The sequence below is a fragment of the Rhinolophus hipposideros genome, assembly GCF_964194185.1.
Source record: "Rhinolophus hipposideros genome assembly, chromosome: 19".
NCBI classification, from domain to species: domain Eukaryota; kingdom Metazoa; phylum Chordata; class Mammalia; order Chiroptera; family Rhinolophidae; genus Rhinolophus; species Rhinolophus hipposideros.
In genome coordinates this window covers 19,976,999-20,000,597 of record NC_138065.1, presented here as the reverse complement: position 1 = coordinate 20,000,597, position 23,599 = coordinate 19,976,999, and the positions used below count along the sequence as shown (strand labels likewise).

The 23,599-nt window shown below is 36.0% G+C and overlaps 1 protein-coding gene across 2 annotated transcripts; it reads left to right on the top strand.

Annotated features, from left to right (window-relative positions):
• The first annotated feature begins 2,478 nt into the window (after nucleotides 1–2,478).
• On the top strand, nucleotides 2,479–22,559 carry RTCA (RNA 3'-terminal phosphate cyclase). 2 transcript variants are annotated; one of them, XM_081024720.1, is made up of 11 exons: nucleotides 2,479–3,128; nucleotides 3,234–3,334; nucleotides 4,783–4,926; nucleotides 7,582–7,705; nucleotides 10,215–10,273; nucleotides 11,819–11,960; nucleotides 12,256–12,380; nucleotides 13,318–13,376; nucleotides 16,479–16,573; nucleotides 18,854–18,958; nucleotides 22,182–22,559. In XM_081024720.1, exons 1-11 carry the CDS (start codon nucleotides 3,084–3,086, stop codon nucleotides 22,281–22,283), a joined length of 1,101 nt encoding a protein of 366 aa, XP_080880846.1. In that variant the 5' UTR covers nucleotides 2,479–3,083; the 3' UTR covers nucleotides 22,284–22,559. The 2 variants fall into 2 exon arrangements, with proteins under 2 accessions (XP_080880846.1, XP_080880847.1); XM_081024721.1 differs by lacking the exon at nucleotides 2,479–3,128 and having other exon boundaries at nucleotides 3,240–3,334; nucleotides 4,768–4,926.
• The last annotated feature ends 1,040 nt before the right edge of the window (nucleotides 22,560–23,599 follow it).

Below are 23,599 nucleotides of genomic sequence, written 5' to 3'. Positions count from 1 at the left end.
GAAGCGGGGCGGGGCAGGAGAGAACATAGGGGAATGGGGAGGGCTCCGCTAGAAAGAAACAGAGCAATGGGAGAGGGAAGAAGTGGGGAGCAGAGCAGTCCAAATTTAATTTCAGGACTGTACTGGACAAGGCACTGCTGTGTAGTAATTACATGTGCACCAACGATTATCTTTGTAGTCCATGTAATAGAGGGAAATTGAAAATGTTAAGGGAACACAAAGGAAGGGCACTTACCTGAAGAAAGTTGTATGAAGTAAGACCGGAGGGATGAGTAGGAAAACGTATCCTTTCTTCAGCTTGTATTGTAAGTGCCTTATTAGAGAAAACGGAACATTTCTATACTTTGTAGCCAGGCTCTCTGTACCACTCGTTGAGTCATAAGTCTATACTGAAATACTTCCCCAATGACTGGCATTTCTTACTCCCATTGAATGTTCTTGACTACTAGAATTGACTTTTCAATTTTTTTCATAGAAGATGACCAATGTCTAAAACACGTTATCAACAACATTATCTTCTTAGAGAATGTTGTCAGATGCAGCTGTCACAGACATATAAACTTGATTTATTTGCTTCTTGGAGAAATGTCAATTTTAGAGCCAGTAAAAAGATCAGAGCTTTCAGAGTCAATCTTCCTTGAAATAACTAGAAAACCAATTTCTAGAACTGTCCAGAAGGACATTCGTCTGTTTTTGCCTCTTACATTGGAATGAAAACCTGCACAGATGTCTAAAGAATTAGAGAAAAAACTGGAACAAAGACAACAAAATAATTCCTTAACATTGAAGATTACTTGCTGTGAAACAAAAGGTATTTCACAAATTCACTAATATTATCCAAACTCACATTTTTTTGGCCTTATTTGCCTTTCAGTGTATTTCACACACACGCGCGCACACACACACACACAAATTATAAGCAATAAATCTAAATGGTTAACCTTTATAAGAAAATCTGAGATAGCCAAAACTTTAATTTTTTAACTTTCTCACTAACAAAACATGTTATAGGCACTATTAATATATTTGATAATATCACATGCATTTGTTTGTATAAAAAGATGAAGTAGCTGTGCCTTTGAAGTGAATTATTTTTCTTCCCAGGGTCCCTATCTCACCTCCTTCCTCTTAACTTTCCCTTCAACTCTACATTCTCTCACCTATTCACCAGTTAATCCTTTCACTCAAAAGAAATAAAGAGCTCATTTTTTCTCTTTCTTTAATGAATAAAAATGACTGATTATGACCCAGCAGTTCCACTCCTAGGTATCTACCCCAAGAGAAATAAAAACATATATCCACACAAAGACTAGTACAAGAATGATTGTAACAGTATTGTTCCTAAGAGCCAAAAACTAGAAATAGCCCAAATGTCCTTCAACAAGTGAATGGATAAACAAAATGTGATACATCTAAATAATAGCCTTTTATTCGTCCTTAACAATGTCTGAAGTACTGGTACATACTTCAACGTGGATGACCTCAAAATTTTATACTAAGTAAAAGAATCCAGACCCAAAAGGTCCCATATTGCATGATTCCATTTATATGAAATGTCCAGAGAAGGCAAAATCTATCTAGACAAGAAAGCAGATTCGTGGTTACTGAGGTGGGACTGAGGTGGGAATGGGGAGTGACTCCAAAGGGGCAAGAGAAAGCTTTTTGTGGTGATGGAAATTTCCTATTACCAGATTGTGGTGATCATTGCATAACTGTAAATTAACTAAAATCATTAAATTATACATTTAAAACAGATGAACTTTATGGTATGTATACTTCAATAAAGCTGTTAAAAATTGTGTTATATGGCATTCATACAAAAGAATAATGTAACATACGGATAAGTCAGGTAATAACAAAAGCCTTGAACCCACCCCCCAATTTAAGAAATAGTCTTTCCTATGCTGGTGAAGGCCACTGTCTGCTTAACCCTCCCTCTCTCCCTTAAACAACCCTCACTCTCTCCCTTAGATAACCATAATCCTGAATTGTGTATTTATCATTCCTTTTTTTCCTTTAGAATTCACCATATTTGTGTTTCCAGTTTTTTGGTGTTACCATCAGTGCTGCTATGAACATTCTTGATCATTTCTCCTGGTACCTATGAAAGAGTTTCTTTATGGCAGTGCTTCTCAGTCTGTAATGAGCATTCATACCAACTGGGGATCTTTAAAAATGCAGATTCCAATTCAGTCGATATGGGTGCAGCCTGAGATTCTGCATTTCTACCTAGCTCTACGTGATAAAGATGCTATGGTTTAGCCAATTACACTTTGACTGCTAAGGTAAGAATATATACCTAAACATTGAATTGGTGAGATATGGGTTATATTTATCTTTAATCAAGATAATGAGGAACTGCCAAACCCTATACCATTTTACATGTGTCTCTCAGGAGAAAAAGAGTATACTGCACACACACACACACACACACACACACACACACACACGAGGAAGGAGGGGCTCACGGGTTCCAATGCACCAGGGCACACACATTTAAAGGGACAGGCTTCAGAGTAGGCCAACCCGACCAAAAGGAGGTCGGTGCCTTGCAGTATGTAGACCTCACAGCTTTAAAAGTCTCCAGCTCTGGGTACGTCGGGATGCTCAAGAAAACAGAGACAAAATGGATGTTTGCGCAAGCCTGCCAGGCTACTGGAGGATGCGGTTAGAATAGAAACGTAGGTTTTCTGCAGTCTGCGGGTTTTGCTATGTTCAGTGCACAAATCTTCAAGTGACACATTTCGTACCGCGCTGCAGGACACCTTTCCGGGTGCCACCCCATCTCCAGCGGAGCTCTGGATTTGCTGGAATTTTGTCGGCACCTCCTCTTTGAGCACCTAGCCACGCGCGTGCGCATTGGCTGCTGGGCTGTGGGAACCCGGATTCCCGGCTCTGAGTGCCAGGTTCGTTTCCGCGGTATCCGCTTTTCCCGCAGACCCCGCTTCTTCCCCATTCCTCCAGGCCCCGCGACCTCGACCAAGGACCAGGTTTCAGAGCTGCGGGGCGGAAGCCGGCGTATCCTATTCCCCGCGCTCGGGCGGAGGCTGCGTCGCTGTGGGCCGGGCCCCGAGGCGCTCGCCATGGCAGGGCAGCCGGTGGAGGTGGACGGCGGGATCATGGAAGGGGTGAGTGCGGAGCGGGGGCCCAGGGGTGGCGGCAGCGGCCCGGGCCGGGGGCAGAGCTTTCTTGTCTGACGTTCTCTCTCTTCTCCGCACCCGCGACCTGGGCAGGGCGGACAGATCCTGAGGGTATCCACAGCCCTGAGCTGTCTCCTGGGCCTCCCCTTGCGGGTGCAGAATATCCGAGCCGGCCGCAGCACGCCGGGCCTGAGGTAAATCCGGGCCTGAGGTAAATCCGGGCGCTGGGGAGCGCGCTGTGGGATGGGCGCGCCCCCGCATCCTCCAGGGACAAGTTTAGAAAATCGGCCCCTGCCTTCTCTAGTTGGCTACCGTTGTCTCGTTTCCTAAAGTGTTAGCCTTTAAAATGTTTTCCCACTCATTGGGCATTCCGAGTACCCGGAGAGCTCTTAGCGTCTGGGCAGGACAGATCCAGGCGGATCCGCCTCTATGACCAGAAGAAGCCCGTCTTTTAAACCAGTGCCTTCTCTGCTGCCGCACATTTTAGAATCAGAACAGGAAAGGACTCTGAGATGTATTAGTCCAGCGTTCATTCAACCTCTAGGAAACTGTGCAGACGGCCAGAATTATCGGTTGTGGAAAGGGGAAAATGTTGACCTTTGACCTTCGTTGTTTCTTCTGTCTCGGAAGCTAGTCATGCCACTAGATAAGTTTTGTTTATATGCACCTGTTAGAAGGGGAGCCATGTTGAAGCCAAACTGATTCCTTTGTATTTTGAATATATTTCATTGTAATAGATCAGATAGCTTTTTGCCTTTTCTCCACAAACCTTTTTGAAATTATTAAAAGGCAATGAGTAATACGTGTGAACATTAATTCCTTTTGCCACAGTTGTTTGCAGTAATCCACTTCACCAGTAGTGAAATCCAATTCAGTAAAGCTGTGTTGGGTACTTTATTAGTTTGATAGGGCTGTCATAACAAAAATACCACAGAGTGGGTGGCATAAGAAATTATTTTCTCACAGTTCTGGAAGCTGGAAGTCCGAAATCAAGGTGCTGCCAGGGTTGGTTTCCTCTGAGAACTGTAAGGGAAGATTCTGTTCCAGGCCTTTCTCCCTGGCGTGGAGGTGGCTGTGGTCTTGCCTCTTCACGTGGTGATCAGTCTGCGTGTGCACACCCCTGGCGTCTCCTGTCTTAATCTCTTTTTATGGGGACATCAGTGAGAATGGATGAGGGCTCACCCTAACTGGCTGTTTTTAACTTAATCACCTCTTTTAAGGCCCTATTTCCAAATAATTACATTCTGAGGTCATGGGGGTTATGGCTTCAACATATGAATTTTGGGAGAACACAATTCAGCCATAATAGGTACAACAGACCATTCAGTAAAGTGCAAGTGAGACTGGTGGCACATAGGTAGTTTTATTCATTTTCCTTTTTTGTACACTTCTAATTTACAACAATATATCAGTGTATGTGTTTATAGCTAAAATAACTGGTCTGGAAAGATCCCTTACAATGGTGTCTACTAGCAGGTAGTCTAGGTGCATAGAAACCCGAAAAGAAGGTCTGTCACTGAAGATACGGCACTTGCTATGGTTAGACCTTACTGTTTTGCCATTGTTTTATAAATGTGTCATAAAATCTGGGGATATAGGCAGTCTGAATGCACACATTTTGATGCAGTATTCTGACCTGAAGGCCTCAACATTTATCTGGACTGGAAATGATTCGAGATTTATGTGATGGGCAACTGGAGGGGGCAGAAATCGGCTCAACAGAAATAATGTTTACACCAGAGAAAATCAAAGGTGGAATCCACACAGCAGATACCAAGACTGCCGGGTATGTGTCATTTACTTTCCATTTAAGTACGGACTTAGGAGTTAGAGCTGGATTCAAATGCCGGTCCTACCACTGACTGGACAAATTGTTTAACCTCTTTGAGCTTTAGCTTTCTCACTTTTAAAATGGCAATAAAACACCTTTTAGGGTTAGAGACCATGTAAAGTTTCTAATTGTTTATTAATTGTGGTTACCGTGTTTCCCTGAAAATACGACCTAGCCAGATAATCAGCTCTAATGCGTCTTTTGGAGCAAAAATTAATATAAGACCCAGTCTTATTTTGCTATAATATAAGACCTGGTCTTATGTAATATGAGACTGGGTTCTATAATATAATATAATGTAATATAATACCAGGTTTTATATTAATTTTTGCTCCAAAAGACGCATTAGAGCTGATTGTCTGGCTAGGTCTTATTTGTGGGGAAACAGGGTATTACTGTATCTAGAATTTTCTCGTATGTGTAGTATAGCATATTTGTTTCTTTTTATTAGAAATTGAATATCTGAAAACAACTACATTTTCACGCTTGCAGCCATAGTAGTCTTTGCATTATAGCATATTTAGTTCTTGGTTTACAGCTAATTATGAACTATACTACTTTTAGTCTAGGTATTTTTTTTTTGGTTTTAATAGATACTTACACAGTTCTATTTAGAAATTTTTAGATATGATCTTAGTTTTTTCCCCCCATTGGAAAATGAATATTTAACAATTAAAGTGAGTCTTTATAGTTTTTCAAGAATCCCTCCTGTTATTGACAAAACACAGAGAGCAATTTTTTGTGGTTTCTATGTTATTTGGCTGATTGCTATTATAAGCAGCATCCTTTTACCCAAATCCTATCCATTTACTAGGAAATTTGATGAAATAAGGTATAATACTGTAAACCTGATTCCAGTTTGTTTTAGAAATGACTGTTTTAATAGATGGTGATTTTTTTTTTAGTTTAAGAAAATGTTTAGTGAGATTTAAGTAATGATGCGAATAGACCTCTATGAAAAGGGACCTGCTACTAGGCCTAAGGTTTGGTTTGCCAACTGAGAACTTTCCTAAGGGTATTAAAATTTTTTGAGGTAATCTTTATAGTCAGCATATTATTTCAGGTATTTTCCTGTACAAAAAGGTGAAAAAAGTTATAGTTAACCAACTATCTAAAAATGAACTAAAACAGCATCATAGAATTTTGAAGCTGCAAAAGGGAAAATAGAAGCCATGTATTCCAACCCTTCCTCTATTTTGTGAATGAGAGAATGAAAAGGACCTCTGGTGTTAAGTGATTTACCCAAGGTCAGACCTAGAATTAGAATCTAGGCCTTCTGGTTTCTAATCCATTAGAATGTATGGAAATGAGTTTAAAGTTGATAATCTAACTCCATTCAGGAGACTAAAATAACGTTGTTCCTAGCAAGAAAATACATCTTATTCACATTCTAACCTTTTTATCCCTAATTGTGAGTACAGTACTATGCATTTACTCAACTGTCTAACTTTGTTTTTATAATTTCTTATTTTTCTAACATTAAAGTTTTCTTTTCTCTTAGAGTCTGATTTTATCGGGGGGGGGGGGAAGAAACATTTTATATATTGGGGTCTTAAGAGAATAAACAGTGAGAAGTTCAGTAATTAAAAACTTATGGTTTGTAATAAAGAAAACATTGTCAAGCCTTTTGCACTTGCTCCTAGGCTCAACTCCTTGAGAACGGAAATTATATTATACATGTTTTCTTATAATGCCTAACAGTCAATAAACAGTCACTGAGTTAATGAAATGCATTATCAGTGGTAATAAAGACTGTCTAGTTCAATACACATGCATTGTTGCCATAAGAAAGTTAAGTAAAGATCTGTCTTTTGGTATGTAGAGTCTACATTGAACTCCCTTTTAAACTACAATCCATGTATCAATATGATTGGTTTCCCTTGACATTGGGAAAGAAGAGAAGGGAAGTAAGAGCTCAATTAGAAAATCTGACCAAGTGTTTTGTTTTATAAAATACTTCCTATTCTATAATTATTTCTTATGATTTTTCTCATTATTTGACTGTAAGGACTGGACAGAGGTGAGTAATATAGCAAGGATTATTTCCTTAAAATTTTTTCCACGTAAAATATTCAGCTGTCAGTATTTGTAAAATATTATTCTATTATATCATGGACCTCACGGTGGTAGGAACTATATCATAACTTGATATCTGAAACAGTGCCTTGTGCATGGTAGAGATTTAGGTATAATCATTTTGAATATTTCTAGACCTTGGATGTTTTGAATGCATTTTCATAAACTGCTACTTTCAAGAATCCTTTTTATAAAAATGTTGTAAAGATAGTTTTATTTTTATTTTATTTATTTACTTTTACTTTTTTATAATATAAAGAAAGTATTAGAACTTACCTAAGGTCAGAGAGCTAATGTGTTAGTATTGGATTCAAACCCAGATTTGCTTATCATTTAAGGCCGGTTCCTTCTATGAAATGCTGTCTTTGTTTAAGATTCAAGATTTTATTATGACTGAGTTACTGAAGTGTTTTTTAACATTAAATCTGCTTTCCCAGTTGTTTGTGCTTCGGCCCTTGGTGCTGTGTAGTAACAATCACTTTCTTGGGACTTTAAACGGAAAATTCAGCTAAGCCTGTTCTGCCTTCTCCTTAGGAGTGTGTGCCTCTTGATGCAGGTCTCGATGCCCTGCGTTCTCTTTGCTGCTTCTCCATCAGAAATTCGTTTGAAAGGTGGAACTAACGCTGAAATGGCACCACAGATCGATTACACAGTGATGGTAAGGGCTTTTGTTGTTGCATATAAAATAAGATGATTTTATATATTGTGAATGTCCATTCTCTATTTAAATATAACTGGAGTGTTTTTGTGTACATACCTTTTTATTTCTTCATGGTGTCTAGTTCTGTTGTGGAAAGGGTAAGGGATTATGTTTACTTTAGATTTAGTGTTGTATCTTAGTTGTATCTCAGTGTTCATAGTGAATTCTTAAAAAACCTCAAGTATAATTATTATATAAATTATATTATTATATAAATTGGTTATTTTATGTATATAGGAATTATGATTTGAAAGAAAAAAACTCAACACAAGAATTAAATACTATGTTTGACAAGAGTTGGTGAGAATGTGGAGAAATTGGAACCCTTGCACACTGTTGGTGGAACTCCAAAATGGTGTAGCCACTATGGAAAACAGTATGATGGTTTTTATTTTAACAAAAAAATTAAAAACGAAACTGGCATGTAATGCAGCAATCCCACTTCTGAGTATTTATCCAAAAGAATTGAACTCAGGATCTCAAAGAGATGTTAGCATTTTCATGTTTATTGTAGCATTATTCATAATATCCAAGATGCTGAAACAACCTAAATGTCCTTTGATGGAAGAATGGATTAAGAGTGTGTGGTATATTTACACGATGGAATATTACTCAGCCTTAAAAAGAAAGAAATTCTAGAATATGTGACAACATGGATAAACTTTCAGGACATTATGCTAAGTGAAATAAGCCAGTCACATAAAGACAAATAATGGCATGATGTATCTAGCGTAGTCAAACTCATAGAATCAAAAAGTAGAATGGGTGTTGGGGAAACAGAGAAATGGGGAGTTACAGTTAAGCAAGATGAATGAATGAGTTCTAGAGAGATCTACTGTATAACATTGTATCTATAGTCAACAGTAATGTATTGTACACTCAGAAAATGGTTATATAGGTAGATCTTGTATTAAATGTTCTTACAATAAAATAAAAATTTTAAAAAGAATTAAATACCATATTTTGACTATACATTTTTTAAATGATAAAACTCAATATTGGATGCTTATATAACTAGTAGGAAAGTAAGTGGTATCTTTTTTTCTCCGAGTTTATTGAGGCATTATTATTTATAGTAAAATTCACTGTATTTAGTGTACAGCTCTCTGATTTTTGACATATGGTTGTGAGCCAGCCACCACAATCGAGATACAGAGTTACTGTAAAAAATTTCCTCATCCCCTGTACTCATCAGTCTCACTCCCCAGCGTTGGCACCCACTAATCTGTTTTCTGTCAGTTTTGCCTTTTTTTTCAGAATGTCATGTAAAGGAATAATATAAATGGAGTCTTTTGAATCTTTTTTTTTCGCTTACCATAATATATTTCAGATTCATCTATGATGCTTGTATCAGCAGTAAAAGCTAAGTAGTGTTCTATTATATGGAAGTACCAGTTTGTTTATCCATTTATGTGTTATAGGACATTTGGGATGTTTCTAGTTTTGGGTGATTATCAATAAAGTCATTATCACTATAAATACTTACGTGCAGGTTTTTTGTGTGAATATGTTTTCATGTCTCTTGCGTAAGTACCTAGGAGAGGGATTGCTGGATTCTAATAGTAAGTGTATGTCTAACTTTATGACACACTGCCAGATTGTTTCAGCATTCAAAGTGGCTACATTGTTTTGCATTTTCACTGGCATTGTATGAGAGTGTCTGCATTCTTCCTAGCACTTGATATTCTCAGATTTTAATTTAAAACATTTTTGTTGCCATTTTGATACATGATATAATCTTTTTAAATTCAGTTTGATAAGACCTATAATCAAAGTTAATTTTATCTCTCTTCACCTAGTAATCTCACTTCAAGGAAATGACCCTAATTAAATATTACAAAAGGTAGCAAAAGATAAATGTTAACATTTATTTGAGTAGAGCATTAATACTATAATAATGTTATATATAAATAAAAAATTATATAATAATGAAAATTTGGAGAATGATTAGTAAATTATGCTAAAATGCCATGCAATCGTTCAAATATGGTTTTAGGAAGAATTTTATAATGTCGAGAAATGCTTTTGTTTATAATGTTAAATGGAAAAACTAAGGAGCAAACCTTTTATATACAGTGAGATTTCAACTGTATAAAAAAATTGAGAAGGCAGTATGGAATGCTGTGCACCAATACCCCCTAATTTCTTATAGTGGATTATAATGAGACCGGTTAGGAAATATTGTCCCCCTGGGCTAAAACAACCACTGGGATCAAGTATCCTAAGTTGTAATTTTTTTTTTCATTAGGTAGACTTGCACAGCCCTGATTAATTAAATGTTAAAGTTTTAATTTTAGGTATACGTCAGTTATTTTATTTGAAAAAATAGAACTAGCCTACACATTTTTTATGTCACTATTTATAAATGCCTCATTAGTAGCTCAGTGCAGAGTACTTTTGTGTAATAAATATACTTATTGAATCAGTAAATATCGGTGGTTAAAGTAATAATAAACTGATTTTTCAGGTTTTCAAGCCAATTGTTGAAAAATTTGGTTTCAAATTTAATTGTGACATTAAAATTAGGTAAGTTACTTGTTTCTTAACCCTTAAACCTACTAGTTGTGTTAAAAATAGTGGAAAAATTAGATCTTAGATAACTATCATTCTGGAAGACACATATTACCTTACATTTCCTGTAGCAAATAATTGTGCTTTGTGGCTTCAGAAACAATAAGCTGTAGCGGTACGGGGACTGGGAAACAGCTACATGTAATATTCACTTGTCTTTTGGGAGAAATATTTTCAAGGGGATTGTACACCGAGGCACCTTCATGTCTGATGTTCTCCAGGCTCAGCACAAAGTGAATGCTTGATGTGTGCTGACCACTGGACTGGGCACGGCAGGGTCATAAAAGGGGTTCTCTTCCGTAGTGCAGTCAAAGTTATTTTCCTAAGAAACACAGTGGGCATTCAGGTCATTTCTCTTTAAGGCTTTTCTCTGCCACGTAATAAGAAGGGCAAATTTCTTTCTTTTTTTAATTTTTATTTTATACTTTTATTTATTTAAGTGTATTTTCCCAGGACCCATCAGCTCCAAGTCAAGTAGTTGTTTCAATCTAGTTGTGGAGGGCGCAGCTCACACTGGCCCATGTGGGGATCGAACCGCAACCTTGTTGTTAAAAGCACTGCACTCTAACCAACTGACCTAACCGGCTGTCCAAGGCCAGATTTCTTGATGTGTCATTTAATGCTTTGCAATCTTATTCCAATTACCTTTCTGGCTTCATTCTCCCTCCTCCCCCTTTCAATATACCATATATTATAACTACATGATTGCCTGCTATTCCTTAAACGTATTTTGTGCCTTCAGACTTTCTTGTCTTTGTTCGTGTTATTTCTCCCCTACCGTTCTAAAATTTGGAAATCTTATATTTTTCCAAAATGAAACTTGTATTTTCTTGCTTGAATTGTCCATGAGTGTGCCTCAGTTGGAATTCATATTTGTACCTCTGTTGTAGTCCTCCATACAGCCAGAGTTATGTGCTAGTAGGTTATATGTGGAGCCATCTCCCTACCAGATGGGGTGCTCCTTGTGGATAGGGGCACTATCATTCTCATCTGTATGTTCTCAGCATTTTCTGTAAAATAAATGACACTGAATATTGAAGTTAAAATTTTATTAGTGTTCAGCTACTGTAGTATTCATATTATCTATTGAGCACTTACTAAGTGCCAGACATTTTTTAGGCACTGGAATATAACAGGAACAAAATAGACAAAGGTCCCACAGTGAAACCCTTATATGCTAAAACAGCACTGTCAATAGAACTTGTTGTCTTCAGGGACATGTTCCCTGTGTGTCTAGCATGGTAATCACTAGCCATGTGACAGTTGAGCACTTGGAGTGTGGATAGCGCGACTAGAAACTGAGTTTAAAATTTTTAACTTAAAAGGAAATACTCCCATGTAGATTGAGACTACCAGATTGGACAGCACAGATCTAAAACATCATTTAGAAATTTCAAACATGAATTATATGGTTAGATATCATTCACATGTTCTTTTATGGTAAATATTGACCTCATTTTTGTTGTGCAGTCAGTTTATGTGTTTGTCATTTTTTTATAGGGGCTACTACCCAAAAGGGGGTGGTGAAGTGATTGTCCAAATATCACCAGTTAAACAGTTGAACCCAATAAATTTAACTGACTGTGGCTCTGTGACTAAGATATACGGAAGAGCTTTTGTTGCTGGTGTTTTGCCATTTAAAGTAAGTTATCTAGATGTTCTTAGAAGTATATGTATGTTTTGATAACTTGACTCACCAAAACAACAGTATGATGAATTAAGTATTGTATATCTAAATTTTGAAATTATTGAAAGAACTTAATTTTTAAATAAATCTTCAGTAAATTATTTTTCTTAAAATTCTGTGCTCTCTAATCTTGAAAATCAAGTTTTTATGTACCACTTATAAAAGTTAATTATTTTATTTGTCTTTGAAGTCTTGAAGACAATTGTCAAAATAATCATTTATTCTATTTTTTTCTGTTTTGCCAAAATAGGTAGCAAAAGAAATGGCAGCGGCAGCTGTAAGATGTATCAGAAAGGAGTATAGGGATCTGTACGTTAACATCCAGCCTGTTCAGGAAGCTAAAGACCAAGCTTTTGGCAATGGAAGTGGAATAATGTGAGACAGTATACTTTTCTCTATACATTGTGTGAGGATCCCAAAATAATTAACTTATTTAAATGAAAGATTTGTAATTTTTTTGTTTAAATTTATAGTTTTAAGAGGATATATTTTAAAGGGCGTTTATACCCAAAACAACAGTATGGTAAATTAAGATGATTATTTCATTCTGAATTTTATTCTGAGGATGGTTTGCCTTTATTACATTGTAAGAGCTCTTTATAGTGAATTTAAATGTTGAAGCTAATCAGAAATTAGCCTTTGAAACTGATCTAAGAGAAATGTTTCTTGTTGCTTTTTTATACCTCAACGGTGAAGTCAGTTTACAAGCAAATATTAGAAATGACAAAGATCTATTTAGAAAAGAAATATAACTATTATATTAATCCAATTAGGAGTTACTGATTTAAGTGTTATAAAAATGCTTTAATTGATGTTTTTGAAGTATGAAAGTATCTTTTGTAAATATTTAAATTTTAAAGTCTCTTTCAGTTTCTATTAAAGGGTTTAAAGCAAATGCATGCTCTACAAGTACATATGAAAATACTATGTAAAAACTATGAAACAAAACCAAACATCTCTATGGAAAGACCTTTTCGTTTAAGATAATCATAACATACTTTATAATACAGTATGCCTGTGAAATGATACCACTTAGTGCTGATGACATAACTTCCAGCAGGGCCATTCCTTACCTGTGAGTGGATTAGAATCTAATGTGACTTCTTGTCTGAAGAACTGAAGGATACTAATGCCTTGATGAAGATGGAGAATGCTAATCATGTCGCTCTCTGTATGAAGAATTTCATTTTTGCAATATACTAGCCAGATCTAGTTCTTTGTGTTTAACAGTCACTATTTTCCTATGTTGTATTTGCTTGTAATTTTAGAGTATTTATAGCATAGGTAGTAATACTTTTTTTCCCCTACATAGTATTATTGCTGAGACATCCACTGGCTGTTTGTTGGCTGGATCATCGCTTGGTAAACGAGGTATAAATAAAAGAGATCCACAGTTTCCAATGCTATAGTAAAATTCTTCATCTGGTGGGATTAGAATGTTATAGAATGATGGAAGACAAATTTAAAAGGATATAGTTAACTGATTCTGTTTTAGAGTCAATTAAATTTTCAGTGTTTCCCCCAACTTTACACTTTGAACATTTTCAAACATATACAAAAGTTGCATGACTAGTGAACATCCATACATTGTTCTCCTAGATTCTGGTACTGAACATTTAGCTACAAGTTGTGAGTTTATGACCATTTCAATTTATTAGATTGGTACAAAAGTAATTGTGATTTTTGCAATTATTTTTAACCTTTTAAACCTCAATTACTTTTGCACCAACCTAGTAAGTTGCTGCAATAGTGAATACTGCAGCAGATATGTCCAAAGGACAAAACCTGCGTAATGAAACAAAACCAAACATCTCTATAGAAAAAAGGCCATTTTTTTTTTATTGTTGACGATTTTGTATTTTTTAAAATTTATTTATTGGGGTGACAATTGTTAATGAAATTACATAATTTCAGGTGTACAATTCTGTATTACATCATCTATAAATTCCATTGTGTGTTCACCACCCAGAGTCAGTTCTCCTTCCATCACTATATATTTGATCCCCCTTACCCTCATCTCCCTCCCCCCACCCCCCTTACTCTCTGGTAACCACTAAACTATTGTCTGTGTCTATGAGTTTTTTGTTTCTCATTTGTTTGTCTTGTTCTTTTGTTGTTTTTGGTTTATATACCACATATCAGTGAAATCATAGGGTTCTCTGCTTTTTCTGTCTGACTTATTTCACTTAGCATTATACTCTCAGGATCCATCCATGTTGTCACAAATGTTCCTATACCATCTTTCCTTAACGCCGAATAGCATTCCATTGTGTGTATATACCACAACTTCTTTTTTTTTTTTTTTGTTGAGAGCCCACTGGCCCATGTGGGAATCGAACCCGCAGCCTTCGGAGTTAGGAGCACGGAGCTCTAACCGCCTGCGCCACCGGGCCGGCCCAGATACCACAACTTCTTTATCCATTCATCTATCGAAGGACATTTTGGTTGTTTCCATGTCTTGGCCACCGTATACAAAGCTGCAGTGAACATTGGAGCACACGTGTCTTTATGTATAAATGATTTCAAATTCTTTGGGTAGATACCCAGGAGAGGGATTGCTGGGTCATATGGTAATTCTATTTGTAATTTTTTGAGGAACCTCCACACTGCCTTCCATAGTGGCTGCACCAGTCTGCATTCCCACCAACAGTGTATGAGGGTTCCTTTTTCTCTACAGCCTCTCCAACACTTGTTGCTATTTGTCTTGTTGATGATAGCCATTCTGACTGGGGTGAGGTGATATCTCATTGTGGTTTTCATTTGCATTTCTCTGATGATTAGTGATGTTGAGCATTTTTTCATATGTCTATTTGCCATTTGTAAGTCCTCTTTGGAGAAATGTCTCTTCAGGTCCTCTGCCCATTTTTCAATTGGGTTGTTTGTTTTTTTGTTGTTGAGTTTCATGAGTTCCTTGTGTATTTTGGATATTAGACCCTTATCGGAGGAACTGTTTGCAAAAATCGTCTCCCATTCAGTCGGTTGCCTCTTTATTTTGTTGATGGTTTCTTTTGCTGTGCAGAAACTTTTAAGTTTCATATAGTCCCATTTGTCTATTTTAGCTTTTACTTCCATTGCCTTTGGAGTCAAATTCATAAAATGTTCTTTGAACCCAAGGTCCATAAGTTTAGTACCTATGTTTTCTTCTGTGCAGTTTATTGTGTCAGGTCTTATGCTTATGTCTTTGATCCATTTTGAATTAATTTTGGTACATGGTGACAGATAACAGTCCAGTTTCATTCTTTTACACATGGCTATCCAATTCTGCCAGCACCATTTATTGAAGAGGCTGTCTTTCGTCCATTGTATGTTTTTAGCTTCTTTGTCAAAAATTATCTGTCTATATTTATGTGGTTTTATTTCTGGGTTCTCAATTCTGTTCCATTGGTCTATGTGTCTGTTTTTCTGCCAATAGCATGCTGTTTTGATTATTGTAGCCCAGTAGTACAAGCTAAAGTCAGGGAGTGTGATACCTCCAGCATTGTTCTTTTTTCTTAAGATTGCTTTGGCTATTCGGGGTGTTTTGTGGTTCCAAACAAATCTGATGATTTTTTGTTCTATTTCTTTAAAAAATGCCATTGGGATTTTGATGGGGATTGCATTAAATCTGTATATTGCTTTGGGTAATATGGCCATTTTAACTATGTTGATTCTTCCAATCCACGAGCATGGAATGTCTTTCCATTTCTTTGTGTCATCTTCAATTTCTTTCAAAAATGTCTTATAGTTTTCAGCATATAAATCCTTCACATCCTTGATTAAGTTTATTCCTAGGTATTTTATTCTTTTTGCTGCAATTGCAAAGGGAATTGTTTTTCGTATTTCTTTTTCTGAGATTTCATTGTTAGTATATAGGAATGCAATGGACTTTTGTACGTTGATTTTGTAGCCAGCAACTTTACTGTATTCGTTCATTGTTTCTAACAGCTTTTTGGTGGAGTCTTTAGGGTTTTCTATATATAGCATCATTTCATCTGCAAAGAGTGATATTTTAACTTCTTCATTCCCAATTTGGACGCCTGAAAAAAGGCCATTTTTATACTCAAAGAAGTTGTCTATTATATTCAGACATAACCAGTTGCCTCCAAAATATTCATTAGAGCAATTGGAATTTTTTTGAGTATACGCAGCATTTAAAGATCATATCTGTTTAGTTTCTTTTTTTACTACAGTTTTTTTTTTTTCTTTCATGATACTGACATTTTAAAAAGTCTAGTCCATTTTCTCATAAGATTTCCCACAATTTGGATTTGTCTGATTGTCTCATGATTAGATATAAAAATTGTCTCATGATTAGATATAAATATTTGCATATGCTAAGCTCTTAGAAGATTATATATACGTAAAGATCGTATCCTAAAAATTGCTTGGTGAGTTCAGAGGCCTAAAGAATGTTATACCAGTGCTAACGGGGATATATTAATTAAACCTTTTTCCTCTTAGTAATTTACTTTTTTTACATTGTGCCTGTCGTAGGTGTAAATGCAGACAAAGTTGGAATTGAAGCTGCCGAAATGCTATTAGCAAATCTTAGACATGGTGGTGCTGTGGATGAGTATCTGCAAGACCAGGTAATGACACTTAGTATTAAAACTTTCGAGCCTATTAGATTTGAATATTTGATGGTTAGATTGAATATAAATTTTAATCATTGACTTTCAGACACTGATTGGCATGTTTTAATTCAATCAGTTTTTAAAAAAATTTTTGTTGTTGGGGAATATTGGGGAACAATGTGTTTCTCCAGGGCCCATCAGCTCCAAGTCGTTGCCCTTCAATCTGGTCGCAGCTCAGCTCCAAGTCAGGTCGCCGTTTTCAGTTAGTTGCAGGGGGCGCAGCCCACCATCCAATGCCAGAATTGAACTGGCAACCTTGTTGAGAGCTCACTATCTAACCAGCTAAGCCATCCGTTTGCCCCAGTTTTTTTTTTTAATTATAGTTTATTGGGGTGACAATTGTTAGTAAAGTTACATAGATTTCAGGTGTAGAATTCTGCAATACATTATCTATATCTAACAGTGTGTGTTCACCACCCAGAGTCAGTTCTCTTTTCATCACCATATATTAGACCCTGTTTACCCTCTAATAGAGTCCCCCTACCCCCTTACCCTCTGGTAACCACTAAATTATTGTCTTTGTCTATGAGTTTTTGTTCCTTCATTTGTTTGTCTTGTTCTTTTGTTGTTTTCAGTTTTATATACCACATATCAGTGAAATCATGGTTCTCTACTTTTTCTTTCTGACTTATTTCGCTTAGCATTATAATCTCAAGATCCATCCATGTTGTCACAAATGGTACTTCTTCATCTTTTCTTACCCTGGTCACCCCAGTATTTAAAGTGTTATTCAGGAATTTATATTCCTCAGATTTCAGTCCTCATCTTACTTGACCTGGCTTTAGCATTTGGCATAATTGATCACTTCTTCCTTCTTGAAATACTTTCTTCACTTGGTTTCTAAAATACTGTTATCTTTCTATCCCCCTGGCTATATATTCTAGTTTTTTTGCTACTTTGTTGTTTTCATCTTCTCAACTTTTAAATTTTGGAGAGCCCGTAGACTCAGGCTCACACCTCTTTTCTTTATCTGTATATACTCCTTCAGTCATTTTATCCTGTCTCATGGGTTAAATATTATCTGTATGCTGACAACTTCCAAATTTATATCAGTAGCCCAAACCTTTCTTCTTAACTCCATATTCATTATATCCGTATGCCTGTCAGCATCTCTACTTGGATGTATCACAGACTTCTCAAACTTCATGTATCTACTCACATTGAGAAATGCTAGTGAACATTTCCAAAAAAGATCTTTTTATGGTTCACTATCTGATAGATTTTTCTTTCTACTATACTTTTCTTTCCTTAATCTCAAATTAGCAGTCTACATTTAGAAATGTATTCTTTTTTTTTTTTTTTTAATTGGGGAAGGGGAACAGGACTTTATTGGGGAACAGTGTGTACTTCCAGGACTTTTTTTTCCAAGTCAAGTTGTTGTCCTTTCAATCTTAGTTGTGGAGGGTGCTGTTCAGCTTCAAGTTGTGGTCCTTTCAGTCTTAGTTGTGGAGGGCGCAGCTCAGCTCCAGGTCCAGTTGCTGTTGCTAGTTGCAGGGGGCGCAGCCCACCATCCCTTGCGGGAGTGGAATTGGTAACCTTGTAGTTGAGAGGACGCTCTCCAACCAACTGAGTCATCTGGGAGCTCAGTGACAGCTCAGCTCAAGGTGCTGTGTTAAATCTTAGTTGCAGGGGGCGCTGCCCACCATCCCTTGTGGGACTCAGGAATCGAACTGCTAAACTTGTGGTTGAGAGCCCACTGGCTCATGTGGGAATGGAACTGGTAGCCTTTGGAGTTAGGAGCACGGAGCTCCAACCGCCTGAACCACCAGGCCGGCCCTAGAAATGTATTCTTGAAGATTTCTTAACCAATTTTTTATTAAGTTCTTATTTCTAGTCTTTTCTTTCTTGCCAATAGTTCTGCATTGGATGTATTGATTTACCTGTTAAAATGTTGTAATTTTAGAGAGAGGAAGAAGCTTGTCTTATTATACGAGTATATATTAGCTTGTAGATATGGTTGACCTGGTTAAATATATTAACTTTCAACTCTGTGTTATACTCTTAAACACTAATTTTAAAAAATTTATATTGAGAACTGCTAAGCGTTTCTGTACCACACCAGAGACTTTGGGTGACACAGGTTTTCTATCATTTTCTTAGGACTTCTGGAAACCTGAAGAAGTAGAAATTATTTTAGCTATTTTGATTTCTAGTAGTAATTTTATATGGGAAGCAATATAATTTTTAACTCCAAATAATAATAATTGTTTTTTTCTTTATTGTTTTTTTCAATAGCTGATCATATTCATGGCATTAGCTAGTGGAGTTTCCAGAATAAAAACTGGACCAGTTACACTCCATACACAAACGGCTATACATTTTGCTGAACAACTAGCAAAGGTGAGTATTCCATCAGAAAGAGTAATTGATTTTTGTTGTAGCCAATTTGGGGTCGAATTTTAATAAACAGAAAACTTAATGGTAATCATAATTGCTATAATTGCTATCACTCACTGACTACTCCCTTTGTGGCAGATATTGAACTAACTCAGTAATTTATCTGAATCTTACTCTCTGCATGACCATTTTAGATGGCTATTTATTATTATTCCAGTTTTACATATGAGTAAAGTGCGGCAGAGGGGTTAAATTAATTGCTCAAGACTATGTGGTTTCTTAGTGGCAGAGCCAGACTTTGAGCAAACCCAGGAAAACATATATCAAAACCCACATGTGGTACTACCTTACAGAGTAAGTAAAGAGTTTTGATGGGAACTGTGAAATCAAATCACAAGGGATGTGTAGTTGGCTATAACCTGAAATATTTATATAAAATTTTGAATGTTTTATTTTCTTGCGATTCTCTTGGTAGAACAGAATATTTGCTGAAATTCTAATGTTTACCAATCCTCTTTGGAAGAGTTACAATTTTTAGTGAAAAAGACTTAACATTGTATAAGCTCATATTTATACCTTTTCTACAGAATTCTTAATTTAAAACATGATTAACATATATATTGCATCCTATATCAATGTAATTTTTAATAGAAAATTTGGAAAATAGAGGAAGAAACTGCCCATAATTCCTCCTTGCTAGTAAAACCAGTGTTGAATTTAAGTGTTTTGCTCCTCTCTTAAAATTGTTTCTCTGCATTTTTTTACGTCTAATGCACACAGCTTCATTTCTTGCCTTTTTCAGTAATGTAGCATATGCTTAGTTGCTACTTCTTTATGTAATTTTATAAAGTAATATAAAATTTATAACTCAAAATTTTATGAAGGAAGTTGCTGACCTTAATCATTTTTTAAAATTATGAAAGTAATGCACACTAGTACAAAAAATGAAGCATTACAGAAGTGTACTAAACACAAAGCCACTGTTGTCCTACTCCTAACAGTTTAGTTGTATGATTCTTACTCATATATACTTTCTTTGTTACTAGAAAACATAGATAGATTTTGGTTAAATTGTAGGAAAAGGCTGAAAGGAATTGAAGGCAAATTATATTTGATGTCAAGAGATAGTTAGCTGTATTTTTTTACTATTTACTTATGCTGGAGTTGTCTTCATTATAGTCTTCACTTTTTATAGTGCTTTGCACATGGTGAACACATGTTATTTGAAGTGCATACATATTGGCAAGTGCAGTGAGCTGGAATTGACAGCTCTGGTTTCTTGTACAGCTTTGTTGTGTTTTAAGTGAGTGCCGTGGGGCAAGCTGCTTCATCTTCTTGTGCCTTAACGCAGAGAAGTCCTCTAAAATCAAGGACTGGGCTGTAGTGCCTAACGGGTCCTTCTAACCAGAAATTTGTGTAGTTTTTCAGTAGCTTAGAAATGATTTCCTTAACTGTTACCTGTGTTCCTTATTTACATAATGTTTGTAATTTAGAAAAAAATATATATAACTACACAGTAATTTGGCTGTCTAGCTCAGAATTCAGTGTTTATTCATTCAACAATATTTTTTTAAATATTTCTTTGGGGGAGGGGACACCACACTTCTACCCAAGCAAGAGAGGTCGTCTATTTATTATTATTATTATTATTATTATTTTTAAATAACTTTTTTTTTTAACTTTTATTTATTTAAGTGTGTTTTTCCAGGACCTATCAGTTCCAAGTCAAGTAGTTTTTCAATCTAGTTGTGGAGGTTGCAGCTCACAGTGGCCCATGTGGGGATTGAACTGGCAACCTTGTTGTTAGGAGCATTGTGCTCTAACTGAGCTAACCGGCTGCCGGGTCTTTTATTTTTTTATGCTTATTATGCCTTGAATTCATAGTCAATGGGTTCCAGCAGCTCCGGTTCCTTTCCATTGGTTCTCTGGAGCAGGCTGGCTCTTAAATTGAACCCAGGTACCCTTCTCTTTGGCTTCCTTCTTTTTCTGATCAGTTTCCTTCACACATTTCAGGGAGCTATCTCAGCTCTTAGAGTGCTTAATATGTTCAATACATACGTTACTTCTCTTGGCAAGGATCTTGCTCTTAACTTGTGTGTTTACAACAATGCCAACCACATGCTGAGTAACACTGTAGGTTCCTCCAGTTTTGCCATGGGAACATTTGTGGGGCATTCATTTTTGAATAGTGTGGCTCATTCCCTTGATGTCTATAATGTCACCTTCCTTATAGATTTTCATGTCTGTGGCCAAAGGAACAACTTCATGTTTTCCAAAAAGCCAAAAGAACAGAGCGGGGGCCTCTCCTCTTTCTCTTTGTGTTGGTCATTTTGGTGGAATACTGGAAAATAGTAGTTCTGGCCAAAAGGAAGAACGATAGTTTCCCACTATGTGTCAGTATCTCCCACAAAATACTGAAACTGGAAGAATTTGTGAATATTGCTGTTCAGCAGGGCCCCAAAATGATGGTTTTCAAATTGTATTTCAAAGAGTCCTAAGGCATTAAGCATACTTGAAATCCCTTTGCCATGAATTCAGTCATTCTACTCAGACATTTAAATTTTAATTCAGTTTTGTTAAAATGAACACTTTTGATTTTTTAAGAAATTATTTTCCAGACTACAGTGATAGTGATAAAATATTTCAAAGCCAAACTTGAATTACAAGTGAAAACTACAATGTCAAGCCCAATACGAATGAAGGAAGATGTTAATCGTCACCTCCCCTCTCCTTCCTTCTCAGAACTACATCTTTCTGAATAGTATATTTATGGAATTAAATTGGCAAGAAAATTTGAGGGAAATTAAAAGGTAACTTGATACTTGACAAGATAAAGGAAGTGTAAATGCTTCAGTGTTGTGTTTCAAAAAAATTGTAGGAAGTAGGTAGTGGAGAACATTATAATTAACAATTGAGATTTAAAAATTGATACTTGCCTAGGCTGTGCTCCTAGGGGTTCTGATTCAATGGGTATGGAGTGGGGCCCAGGCTGTATATTCTGACAAAACTCCACACATTTGTATGCCTCTGAACAAGAACCATGGTTCTGGAATGAAGTATTTTATATCTAGATTACTGAAATTCTCATGACTTGATCTTTGTGTCTTTAACTTCTTCAATAAAACAAGTTTAATATTAACTACCTGCCTATTTAACCTTGGGTTATGGGCTCTTCTTTCTATCCCTCTTCATATTACTTACATACTAAATACTCTTCTGGTTTCAGGCTAAATTTACTGTGAAGAAATCAGAAAATGAAGATGATGCCTCTAAAGACACTTATATTATCGAGTGCCAAGGAATTGGGATGACAAATCCAAATCTATAGGGTATTTACCTTTTAAATGATACCTCAAAGATGTATTATACTAATTCATTTCGTAAATACTACAAAACAACGCATAAGAAGTAACTTATTAAAGGACGAGGCAAATTTGGAGATGAAGTACAGAGTGTTCTAAATTTACTGAGAATGCTTCATCAAACTAATCTCACTTTGAATATCTCCTGAGATATGGACAATGAAATATAAAAGTTGGTGGATATGTCTGTTAGCTGATTTCAATATGGAAGTATTGATATAAAATATTATTTTCCTTGTGAAGTGTGTTTTTCTTTTTTATGTACTAAATTAAGTCGGGAATGTAAATTTGATCTGTAGTTTGTGTATAGTTCTAATCACTTTGCTCAAGTCTCACATAAACTAATGAGAGAATTTTATGTACATATACTTGCTGTATCAACAATAAGTTAATTAGCGTTTTCTCATTCTAACTACATGTACCTTCCATCTAGTTGGGCACTTGGTAAATATTGATTTCAAATCTGCTGAATATGTTCTGAAAGCCAAACAATGAGAATTGCAAAATTTCAACCCCATATATGTTTTTTGTTTGGCTTGCAGTATTAAAAAGTAATTGAGTGCCTTTAGAACAGCATGTGCTTTTTGTCGCTCTGTATTATCTTACAACTACTATGTTTCCCCAAAAATAAGACCTAGCCGAACAATCAGCTCTAATGCATCTTGTGGAACAACAATTAATACGAGACCTGGTATTATATTGTATTATTATAGTATGTTATGTTATGTTATATTATGTTATGTTATATTATATTTATTATATTATATTATACCCAGTCTTATAGTAAAATAAGACCAGGTCTTATATTAATTGTTGCTCCAAAAGACACATTAGAGGTGATTGTCCAGCTAGGTCTTATTTTTGGGGAAACACGGTAGCTACTCCCACATTTAGGTTACTTCCTTCCCTGTAGGCAGTTGAAGTTGTGACTCAAATGAAACTGGTTGGGTGTATTAACTAAATATGCTCTACTGTAATATAGAATTGATAATGCATAATTCAATACATAATGCAGAATTCATTAAAACTTGGTTCTGTCTTGGATTTTACCTAGTCTTGGATTTTAACATAGTCCAAGAGATAGATCCAGAGAATGGTATTACTGTGTTTTTCCGAAAATAAGACCGGGTCTTATATTAAGGTTTGCTCCAAAAGACCCATTAGGGTTTATGTTCAGGGGATGTCATCCTGAAAAATCATGCTAGGGCTTATTTTCCAGTTAGATCTTATTTTTGGGGAAACACAGTATCATACATTCAGAAAGTGCTGAGTTAGTCTGTAT

What these genes read in the sequence shown, in the direction of transcription:
- RTCA (XM_081024720.1), top strand. Translation starts at nt 3,084, where the DNA reads ATGGCAGGGCAGCCGGTGGAGGTGGACGGCGGGATCATGGAAGGG. An exon ending in CGCAGCACGCCGGGCCTGAG is followed by an intron (nt 3,335 to 4,782) that starts GTAAATCCGGGC and finishes TCTGACCTGAAG; the next exon opens with GCCTCAACATTTATCTGGAC. An exon ending in CTGGTGTTTTGCCATTTAAA is followed by an intron (nt 11,961 to 12,255) that starts GTAAGTTATCTA and finishes TTGCCAAAATAG; the next exon opens with GTAGCAAAAGAAATGGCAGC.